Source organism: Xyrauchen texanus, chromosome 10, assembly GCF_025860055.1.
Source record: "Xyrauchen texanus isolate HMW12.3.18 chromosome 10, RBS_HiC_50CHRs, whole genome shotgun sequence".
Taxonomy (NCBI): Eukaryota; Metazoa; Chordata; class Actinopteri; order Cypriniformes; family Catostomidae; genus Xyrauchen; species Xyrauchen texanus.
Window position 1 is genome coordinate 23,220,948 of NC_068285.1, and position 12,400 is coordinate 23,233,347.

At 37.2% G+C, this 12,400-nt stretch overlaps 1 protein-coding gene across 1 annotated transcript in view; it reads left to right on the forward strand.

Annotated features, from left to right (window-relative positions):
- The window catches only part of LOC127650893 (CUB and sushi domain-containing protein 3-like), a 686,283-nt gene that overhangs the window by 593,189 nt on the left and 80,694 nt on the right, over positions 1–12,400 (forward strand). Inside the window, exons 47-50 of the mRNA XM_052136534.1 lie at positions 856–1,044; positions 1,511–1,657; positions 7,732–7,920; positions 11,792–11,977. Coding sequence (XP_051992494.1) covers positions 856–1,044; positions 1,511–1,657; positions 7,732–7,920; positions 11,792–11,977 — 711 coding nt within the window. The remainder of the gene's footprint in view (positions 1–855; positions 1,045–1,510; positions 1,658–7,731; positions 7,921–11,791; positions 11,978–12,400) is intronic.

Here is a 12,400-nt window from a genome sequence, read left to right on the forward strand (position 1 = left end):
ACACCAGTGATGTATACAGTAGCACAGAACAGAGGTTAAAGGTTTCAACATACAACAGACTGTTGCCTTAGAAACGGCCAACTTCCATCCACAACTAAATCACAGGATATTCTCAAAGCTAGACTATAAGCTCAAATCACTCAGAAAAGGATCATGCATGTAATGGAGGGTAAAATGTGATCAAAAGTGGTATTGCTTTTAGCCCATGAAGAGCTCAGTCATTCCCATCACTGGTTCTTCCATGGGTTTGGAAGTTGATGTGTGATGCGTATCTTGCTGAGTTTAGTAGCTCCATTTTCTCCCTGCGTTCCCATGAGAGAGCATACACTTTGTTAGAATTTGTCCTCTGCTTAGATTCTGGAAAGTGCCTGGAAACGGTAGTTCAATCATTTGTCATGCACATTAAAGCAGTTTTAGAGCAGAATAAACAAAGTGAGCCACAGCACAGGAGTTCTCATGAAGTGTTTTGCAGAGTATGTAATATTTCATTTTATTTCATTTTTTTTTTGCAAGATGGCAAATTGCAATTGCTCTCCACCTAAAGTTTTTGAAAAAATGTGTTACCAACAAACTGATTTATGGATTATTTTGAACTATGTGATGAATTGTGCAATCTCAGCAGTGATAAGATTTGAATGATTAAACTTTATTAAACACTCCTAAGAGGTGATTTTAGTTAAGTTAAGTTAAGGTCAGGTCAGTTACAATGTGTTATGTTACGTTACGTTATGTATTGTTTTGTTACAGCAGTCCTCTAATCTAGTGTTCTAGTTATAATCTTCTTATGGATGACCTCTTTGAACAAAATGAATACACAATAAAATAAAAGTTTTTGAAAATATGTTTTTTCCACAGTGCAATGCCCTGCTCATGATGTTCGATTTGACTCATCTGGGGTGATTTTGAGTCCGGGTTACCCAGACAGTTACCCCAACCTACAGATGTGTTCATGGAGCATCAATGTGGAGAAAGGCTACAATATCACCCTGTATTTTGACTTCTTCCAGACCGAGAAGGAATACGATATTCTTGAAGTATTTGATGGTATACTTCTTTCTCATATAATCTAGGCTGTTATTGGTAAAAGCCAGATTTATACTGAATTGTCATAATTATACTGTGAAAATATATAACAATTATTTTATAAATAAACCTGTGTAGTATTTAGTGTATATGTGCATTGTATAATGTGTACTGATATGAACTTCTTTTCTTTTGACTGCATGTTTTTACTAATGTAAAGTTTGTAAAGTGAAACAGATAGCAGTCTTATAAGCGTGGATATTCTATGTACAGTGAAGACACTGTTTATTGCCAAGGCTCATATTATCTACACTTTGACTTTTTCAAGATATTTCCCAAAAGAAATTTCAAGAGCCAAAGTCAAATTGTGTTCCTCTAAAGCACCAACCCACCGTTATAAGTTTAATCTCTTTTGACAGGTATAATTTCATATAACAGTACTCCTGCAAATTGTCTCTTTTTCCTTTCCCCTCTATTTCTATTGAAGGAGCCACGATTCATAGTCAGACACTGGCCACATTGAGCGGTGACCTCCCCTCACCCTTCAACATCACTACCACCGGCCACCAGCTGCTTCTGCGCTGGTCAGCTGACCACGGCACCAACAAGAGAGGGTTCCGCATCCGCTATGTCGGTGAGTATCAAAGTATGTATCCATTTAAATCTCTTTATCGCTTGCACGCTTGAATTTGAATGAGCATGCACATTTTGGGCTGAGGAAGTGTGGTCACTTTGTGTGTGTGTGTGTGTATGTTAGGCGCTGCACCGACTGCTCAACTAGTCGCCTAGTTAGTTCGTTTTGCCACTAGTTGATGCGTTTGGTCTGTTTCGGCTTGTTGTGTATCACATGCCACTGTCAACAAGCAGATCCTAGTGTGTCCCGGATATGTGTTGCCAAATATATGCAAATATATATTGGAATCACATAAAAGCGAAAAAATAGTAAAACTGGACCATTTTGTCTACACAAAACACATTATAGGCAAACTGTCTTCTTCAAAGTTCATTTGGAGTGTTCACATTGGCGCAACGTTTTTGAAAACCACTCAGAAACTTATACAGTGCCTCCCATAGACTCACAGAAACAGTAATCAATTGGGACATCACCGTTTATGACAAAACAAGCAGCATGGGTCTGGCAATGAAAATATGTGTGCATTGGTATCACACCTACATTATCTCACTGATGCTGCACAGTATGTGGTGAGTCATTTACACAAGGTAAATATTGACATTTAATTAAGGTGTATATTGATACTTTTCTGTACCACCAGTCGACTAGTAAAAATGAGTAGTTGTGCAAGCCCTTGTGTACATTATTATTACATTTCAGTGTAAACATCATTGCATCTGATAAACTTGGACATGTGGTACTGATGGATTTATGTTGTCTTCAGTGCCCAAGAGGCATAGGCACAGTTCTTTAATTGAGAGTGGGCCTCATATATGTTTGAAAAATGGCCTTTGCAGCTGGGGTTGTGCGCTTTACAGGCTCTTGGAAAAATCATACTGACAGAACAAGAAGGGGTAGAGACCCATTGGCACAGTAGTTGCACTTATTGACCCATTGCTCTCTCCCACTCCACACCAATTCCATGTGTGGATGAGTTTTTGTGTGGTCAGAATAGAGTGGACAGAATAGGGATAAACAAAGTTTTAAGGGCTTTCATTGGTCACGTAAAAGGGGTATTTCCCTAGTGGCCAGGTGGTTTTCACTGTGAAAGGACTGAGCTTTTTTGCAGAGATGAGTTTGAAAGCAGCATTCTCTTGGACAATACCAGAGGAATTCACTAAGAATGCAATGCGCCCGCTGATAGCACTGTACATTTTCTCACGCTGTCTGCGTAGGTTTTAGGGATATCAATTTTCAGACATTTTCATGTTCGATTGTTGTGGAAATGAACGCTCAATTAATCCATTAATTGTTATTACCATAAAATGCCCTTGGAGGACTCCAAATAATATCTACATTTAGCCTACTATTTAAATATCTTTTAAATAAATTTAAGTGTTGGCATTTTCCTCCTAAAATATTCTTAGTTCAGTTTATTTTAATACAATTGGGCTGTGTTTAGTGTGAATTTGTGAATTGTTTAATTACTGTTAATGAATTACTTTTAATAATAACTTGTACAGAAGGCTTCACATTGTGTATCGTGGGATATTTCAGACATATGTACATTTTATATTTGAAATTAAGTCAAATCATAACAAGCCGTGTAAACATTGTACATAAAAAAAACGCTTATTTACTAAAATGTCAGGTGAATTTGCTTACGTGCTCTTCCAATGATTACTGATCAGGGCTGGACTGACAATCTTGCATACTGGGCATTTTCCCGGTGGGCTTGACACACTTTGGGGCCAGTCAGGGGTGGACTGTCCGTCGGGAGAACCAAGCAGGCCGGTGGGTCGGCCATGAAACGGCCCGAAAAGGCCACGCTAAGCAAAAATGAGCCACCGCATTATGCAGTACGGACCACAGAACGATAGCAACTGGTCCAACAGTTGGGCCAGTTGCTATGTAAGATTTTACACCGGGCCGATTTCTCTTCCCAGTCCAGCCCTGTTACTGATGTAATTGTAGGTTGAGATGAAACAAGGAGACTGGCGGATCAGTGCTTGTCACGTTGTACTTTACCACACTATTACGGTGTATGCAGAAAACATAATGTTGATCAATAGAGAAATGTTCCATGATTAATTACATTGAGCCCGCTTCATCTTTACAAGAGAGGAAGCAAAGGACACGCATGTGTGTTTCTTTTTCTGTGTTTTGGCATGCACACGGTAGTGCACCCTCTAGAGGCAAATTACTGTAGAGACGGTCTTTTCAATGTCTGCTGTCTTGATTTCTAACTGCGCTATTGATATGCTTAATTTATCAATTTATTTATGACAATTTATCGATCAATCATTAATATCCCTAGTCAGTTTAGCACCTGATCCACTAAAGGAATAATGCAGATCTGATAACGTTGCACATACCGGCAAACAAATCTGTTTTTGCACTGCGTATTTCCCCATCCCAACCTCTTAGGCTGATTCTGAGTGTTAAGTTGTGGAGGATGCTGAAGACTACCATGATCTGACATACTTTACTGGGACTGTAGAACATAACTCCACTTCGATTAAAGCACATAAATCAGCTCTTTATAAACTGATGATCAATAAAAAATTTACACAAACATCTCTTTTTAATAACGTTCTGTTTACCACTTGCTTTCAGTGAGTGGTAATAGCAAAACGTTAATTGCATCAGGTAAATTCCACTGACATTCCTCAATAAGGAGCAACAGGCTTCTTTTGCATAGAAATTAGGCATATTCACACTGAAAAGAATGAGATTGACTTCATTTTAATATGTCTGCCAAATCACTAAATAAGTTCATTTTAGGCCTGGTCAAGTTGGACTATGGATGGTTTCTAAATAAGATGATGTTTTTTGTGCTGAAATATATCGCATGTTAAAGTTACGCAACTCTGTAGTTACTTTACCCCTACCAACTCTTTAGAGACATGCTAGTAAATTTTTTATGTACATAAACATTTTTATTATCTGTAGGGTTTTTCTAAAGCATGTTGTCTTTTCATTTTTGGTGGGAACATGATATTACATCCCTAGACATCCAATATCCTGATCAATTTTTAAATGTTTTTGGCATTTCAGATAGTGACTATTTTTAAGATGTAAAATACAGAGAGCTAACATTACTATAATTTCAGGTGGTGGAGTCCACTGGTTAATCTGGCCTTCTAGCCAAAAGGCTCTAAGCTCAAACCTAACAAGGCTCAAACCTGGGACAATCTTAGGGTTGATCCATGAGCTATTACAATTGTACCCTTGAGCAAGAAACCTTAACCACAGGTTGTACCAGGGGAACTGTCCCTGTAACTTGTAAGTTAACAAACTCCCCTATCCCTGATAGTGTGGCAAATTAAGACTTTATTGTGAATTTTGTGGGTGGTAATGTGCATATCAAATTACAGCAGTGACAGTTGTTTAAATTTATTCTCACATCAGCATTGTAGATTTTCAACTATCATTTCAACTATTTAAGTTGAGAAATCTACCTTACTCCATGAATCAATAGTTTTCCTTTACCTCTGCTGTCTGTCTCACAGCCTGGCTTCTACTCTCTACAGTCAGCACAGTCTTTCCATCAAAATGACATTTCTGCTTCAGGGCACAAGCACCATGCAGCTTGGCTTTGCTTTCCGTCACAGTTGCAATTCTTAAACCTAGATTTACCTGTTATTAGGGCCACACATCCTGATGAAACTTCCATTCAACCCAAGCCTTGAGTGAATTTAACCCAATGGGGTACCGATGAGAGGAAAGCGGCAAGGAAGAACATTTCCTCTGACCTGTCTGTTTGAGACAAAGCAAGGTTTCCACGGATCCTTAAAATGTCTTAAATTCAGTTTTCCAAAAATTAAGGTAATAAAAAGTCTTAAATATCATAGATTATATGACAAAATCTTAATTATCCTTAAAACAGGTCTTAAATTTTGGGGCGGAAAGACAGGAATCGTGATATGACCTAATGTGATAATCAGACTTCAAACGAATACGATTTAATTAAATAAATGCATGCAGAAGGTCCTTCAGAGTGAAAATGCATCACTGTTGTATTTTCTCCAAGCTCTGCTGTTGCAGAGTAGTTCACAATAATTAGGCCGTATCGGAAATTTATGACAAGTGATTACTAATGATCAACTGTTGATGGTGTAGTGTTGATGAAATATAATAATTGTAACTTTGAATTGTTTATATTGTAATGCATTGTATATTTAAGCAAGTTTTTAAGGAGAGCACATTTTATTTCCCTTATCTGTTTGAATGAGCAGCTGGCAGTAATGAAGCGCAAACATTTCAAAATAAGAATGTATTTCAGCCTTGGGTTAGGGTCACACAGTTGTAGTTGAAAAATCCATGTTATGAATAAAATAAATTCCCATGGTTATTGGTATTTTGGTTACACCATAAACTGCATGTGAATTTGGACTCTTGTAGCCTCTGGCTGGCCCTCCCATCACAGGAAGGAAAGACTAAGAACATTTAATATTGGCTACAAATTTAGAACTTCTTTCTTTCTGTGGAGTTCTCTGTGGTTGTCAAGGTCTCTTGCTGAGTTTGATTGACATGGGTACTGATGTGTATGTTTGGTCTCAAGATGAGTGTGTGACCACAGTGCCAACAGAAAGTATTCACCCCCAATTTCTTTCACATTTTGTTTGTTACACCATCAGTTTTCAAAGATTTGTTTTTCTCCGCACTAACCATTCAATACATCAATGAATATATATATATATATATAGACAGCATACTGTATGTATGTATGTATGTATGTATGTATGTATATATATATATATAGAGAGAGAGAGAGAGAGAGAGAGAGAGAGAGAGAGAGAGAGAGAGAGAGAGAGAATTAATTAATTTCTCAATTCATTCTTTCATTTAAGACTTTTAAGTTACGTATTCACATTTTACATTTATAGTCCACACTCCTGCAGTGCCATTACAGACTACTAGCCTTCTTATATTCCTTTGTATATTTGCCATGTGCTTTGGATCATTTGTCCTCCTGTATTGTCTTAGTAGTAAACTCTAATCTGTTGCTAATCAAAACAGATTTTCCATAAGAATTTTTCTTCATAGACGTTTTGTTTACATCAATTGACTTTGCAAACCCTCTGTCTGATATAGCAGTCATGGAGCATGGTGTTGCTATCTCTAACCTTGTTCTGAAGATATTTTATTGGATTTTTTTTTTACATTTTTAATAAAAGAATAAATCCTACTTTAAAATACTTTAATTTGTAATAAAAAGGCTCTGCATATGCATGGCATGCCTGTTCTGCATGTGGCTGAACTTACTGTGAATGAATGAACAGTACAGAAATGGAGAATGCCTGACATTGTTGTTTAATCCTTTTTTAAGAACAATAAAAATTTTGTGTAACAGAATTTTAGGTTAAAAAGACATCACATATTAAAATATATATATATATATATAATCAGATTTTGTGACCTTTTCACAGATGTTTAAAATATTTGGCAAACAGCCTCTCAAATGTATTTAAAATCAAAAAACAAAAACTGGCTAAGACTAATGAGGCACCTTTACTTTCAGGGATTATAGCAGAAAAGAAAATGATTGCTTTAAGAAACAGTACACCCAAACATGAAATTCTGTCATTATTTTCTCACCTTCATTTCAGTCAAAACCTCTATGACTTTATTTCTTCCATTGAACTTCCATGGTAAATTCTGATCCCTTCCTCACACAAAGGTGTCGTATGGCTTTACAAGACTTGCAATATAGCATATGAGTCAACTTTTATGGTGCTTTTTTGAAGATTGAAATCTCAAGTCCCCATTTCATTTAATTGCATGGAAAAGAGCGGCCAGTAAAATATAATCATTCCAGCTTTCTTATTTTGTGTTCCACGGAATAAAGAAAATCAAACAGGTTTATAACAACATGAGGGTGAGTAGGTAATTGCAGAATTTCTTTTAAAAGAGAGAACCTATTCCTTTCAGCCCTTTAAAAACACTTTAAGCAGTGTTGTTAGGACAGTTTTAACTCCTACAGTATGTGCTTGAATGAGCCCATGTTACAGTGCTCTGCTCTGGGTGGCAAATAAGGAACTGATGGGGTTTGGTTTATGTCTATCTGTCTGTCTGTCTGTCTGTCTGTACAGCTTTGTACTGCAGCACCCCTGACTCTCCCGTCCATGGTTCCATAAGCAGTCAAACAGGAGGACATCTGAACAGCCTGGTGCGCTGGGCATGCGACCGTGGCTACCAGCTTATTGGGAAGAGCACTGCTGTTTGTAAGAAGACTCCCTTTGGCTTCTATGCCTGGGACGCCCCTGTTCCTGCTTGTCAAGGTAAGATGAAGAACAGTGTATGTTGTAGAACAAAATGTGAAAGTCTCTTCAAGTAATGTTAACCACAAACCTTATTTAACTCATAAATTGAAACTGCTATTTTAAAACGGCATTAGAAGTTCCTATTGTGCTTGAAAATGCTAATTCTCTTTTGCGATTTAACTTAAAAGCTCTTTTTGCTCTGGATAAGTTCTACTAGATCTCATTGACACCTGTAATATCATTGACTAAAACAAGCCTTTAATTAAGTCAGCTGGTAATAATTCGGTGCTTTCCGATATGAGTAATTTTTCTGAAGCTTAATCTGCAGCTTCTGTAACAAGCTTTTACGGTCAGTGATGGAGACGCAATAATTACTGTCACCACTCTTCTCACTGATACTGTTTATTCATGATCTGTTTAATTTGTCACATAAATGAGTAATCTTCAGAGCTCTTTATCCATCGCTGTCGTTTGTACGGCTCCACCTATTTTATTATACTTAGCTTCACAGCAGAGAAGATGAGCCTGACTAAATTGTTTCTGATGCACTCATGCAGGGCCCTAAACCATGCACTAATGTGACAGAATTGGACCCTACTCCCTCTAAGGGTCACATGCTTCAGTGTCACTAACATCAAATGACACTTAAATTACTCCGTAAACTTTCAAAAGCGTTCTGGGTGCTTTTAGTTTTTTCATTAGCCTAAAGCAAAGCTTCATCTCCTATGCCCTCTTGGTGTGAAACTGCATTATTCTAGTTATTAGCTCTTTAATTATTGGGAGGTTTATTGCTGGGCATCTAATGGCTAGGTGATGACAGCTGGATGGGGGTGAGTTTCAGTGTTGCTGACTGCTAACGGGCGCTTGAGCCTTTGTTTCTCAAATGTATCAGTGGTTTGCTGCTCAATAAATCTAAAGGGCCCTTTCCGAGCGATGATTCATATTTAGTGTCATCACAAAGTACTGTGTGCTGATAAATAATATGTTCCAGTACTGCTGGTGTGAGCGTGGAAGAAAATAAGCGAGGCAGGACGTTTCAATGGCTTGTAGATTTTAACGTTTTTTGCAACCCTGACAAAAAACTAAAAGTGGAATAATTGAACACTTAGAGTGCTTTTTCATTGTTTATGAAAAAAGAACTGTAAATTTGCACAAAACATTGCAAAATAAATGGGAATATTGATGATTATCAATGATTACGTTTAACTAGAAAAATTTGTTAATAATTAATCATGCCCCCGGACCTTAATTAGGAATATCCAAGCAATTTAAGCTTGAAGTAACACCTTCATTTTTTTACAAGTCTCTGTCCATAGGGAGATAGTGAAACTCCAGCTGCATGGGCAACTCACAGAAGTGGTGGTGATTTTGATTCATTTCAGTGACTTTATTCTTTTGATTTCTTTCACCAAAAAGATTCATTCAGATTCGTTCATTGATTTGTGCCTATAGATAGTGCCAAATTACCATCTTTTACAAAATTGCATTGAATCAAAAGCAGTCATTCATGACCAGTCTAATTATACTTTATTAAAATTTGTGTGTCTACATTTCTACTAAGAGAATTCAGCACTGCAGAGTGTTTAAGCATAAGTGCATTAAGCGTGTCCCCACATATGACAACACATTATATCTATTATATTGTGAACTGCTGAGCATGACTATCAAGCTATACAAAAAAAAAGACAAGACTAGCCTAAAATAATCATTTTGAGTTCCAATTGCATATGAATGTCATTTTAAAATGTATTGATCTCTCAATTTTATTCATAATTATTTAATTACCTTTTCTTGTTGAACAAGATTGACGAACTGAACAAACGAGGATGTAGCTCCATCTTCATGAATGAGATGACTGATTTGTTCAAAAACGAGTTGAACAGTACTTTCAGTTCTTCACGAATGACATGACCAGCTAGTTCAGTGAAGAGGTGTGTTCATTAAGTAGGTCAAACCAATGGTATAATCCTTCACAGCACTTGAATGCTGTTGGCTTTCACTATAGTCAGTCTTTACAAAGCAGGACAAAGCCAAACAAATGGAATTTGCATGTCTACAAATGTACAAAGACACTTTAAATGTAGTTTAAACACCATAGCCATTTTCACCTCAAATGTCAGGTCTTATTTTCCCAATTTATTTTTCAAATGCTTAGCTACATTTTACCAAGACATAGAAAAAGTTAATGAACAAGATCTTACTCTGTGCACCAAAGCACAACATTTTCATCTGTAATGTTTTAATTTACAGGCATGAAAAGCCACCAATGCAGTCTTGAAAAGGGAAAGACATCAGTGAACGAGAAATATTAGTCAGTGTATGGTGGTGAACAAGAATGATTCATTCACTTAAAATATTCGTTCAAAAAGACAGATTCCCTCATGAACAAAACATCACTATTTCGCAGCTATTCAGGCAACAAACCACACAGCAGACAGCTCCAAACACAGTGGTCACAAGACCTAACTTAACCTAAATTTAACTTGGCACAGCATCCTAAAAATTTTGTTTATAACTCGACGCATGCAGAAACATGCATCAGTCCTTAGAAAATCCCATATAATTTGTCTACCTGGGACAGATTGACAATATCAGATTGCTGTGGATTGTTGGCCATTGATAGGCTGATGTGATGCTCCTGTTCTACCCGCTCCGTGTGGGACTCAAACCGGCGTCTCCAGCATGGTAGGCGGGTGCGCTAACAAGGAGGCTATAGGTTACAGCACACCTCTTAAGGTCAGGAGAGTAAGGTTTATACATATTGCACAACTATCGATCTGGCTACCGTTACACTCACCCCCTAAACCTCACTCCCATCCGGGTCATGGCACCATTGTGACACTCCTGTTCTACCCGCTCCGTATGGGATTCGAACTGGGGTCTCCTGCATGGGAGGCGGGAGCGCTAACAAGGAGGCTATAGGCTACAGCCCCTAGCATCAGTGAGGTTTATACACATTGCACAACTATCAATCAGCTGGCTACTGTTACACTTATGTTAAATGCCTCTAAAGCTACTTTTTCTTTTATTGTCTTATCAATGCTTTTCTTGTCTGCCAAAATAATGTAATGCAATTAAAAAATTGAAATTGTTATCATTATTGTAATTATGTGATCATAATACTATATATTGATCTCTGCAAATGCAGTATTTATATATCCAATTAATTGTGATTCATTTGATTAGATAAACACATATTTGTTTAAATATGGACAGCTCTACCTTTAACATAATATTGAGCTCTCTTAGAAAATGTACAATCTCAACTTCATGGGTGGCTATGTAAGTTTCTATGCATATGTGTGCCCGTTTGTTTGGGATATTTATATAATAAGAGAAGAATTTATCTTAATAGAGACAGCTTTTCGTCTATAAGCACCTAAAAAGCAGTTTCAATTAACCAGTTCTCAATACTGTAATGGTGAAACCTGGAAATATTAGGGAACTGTAAAATTGTGTTTTCCAGGCCTGAAATTTATAGAAATCACTATAGTAAATAAATGTGTTCTCATTCTCTGCTCTAAAATACTGTATTTCAAGAGCTATAGTAGATATTACTCTTGTGTCAGGTTAAAGTTGCTCGCAAGCCATAGTGATGTCTGATTTATCAGTGGATCATTCTTTTGTGTCTGTGCTTATCAAAGAATTAGTCGAAGAGGTCTGAAAGATTCATTTGGAAATTGGTGTGGCTCAAAAACAATTTTTTATCTGTATCTAGTAATCACAAACAACGTCATGGAAATTCATTGGTCAGAAAGTGTGGGAACCCTGAATGGTCTGATGGAGCAATAAGCAATGATGAGAGGTTTTTAAATTACCATATAACAATTAGATTTTAAACTTATAATGAATTAACGCCCCATATGTCTGTCTTGTTTTCATCCATAAGCTGTCTCCTGTGGGGTTCCCAAGGCTCCTATGAACGGAGGAGTGCTTGCCATAGACTACTCAGTGGGAACACGTGTGACCTACTTCTGCAACGATGGTTACCGGCTGTCCTCCAAAGAGTTGACCAGCGCTGTGTGCCAGCCTGATGGCACCTGGAGCAACCACAACAAAGTCCCTCGCTGCTCAGGTACAGTGCCAACCTACACAGAGGGATGCTCAACTGAAGCTTTGCATGATGATTACTACAGAAGCTTCAGAAATCTCACTATCAGCTTTAACCTTCATTAATATCTGCTGTTTCAAAACAGGGGATCTGTTTCAAAACTTAGTGAGTTGCCTATGCAGACAGTATTTTAAGGCATCATACTCTAGGTAGGGTTGAGAACCAACCATAAATAATTATTTTTTAAATCCAGGACTGAATAATTTTCAATGACTTGTGGTTCTATTAATAGTTCTAGAGTATGTTTTTTTTTTTTTTTTTTTTTTGCTAATGATGCTGGAACACTGTTCTAAAATACTCAGAAAGTGTTTCCTGAATCAGCTATGTGTAACCTTACTGAAACAGGAATTGCTTCAGAGTTAAAAATAAAGGCAATAATTGAAATAA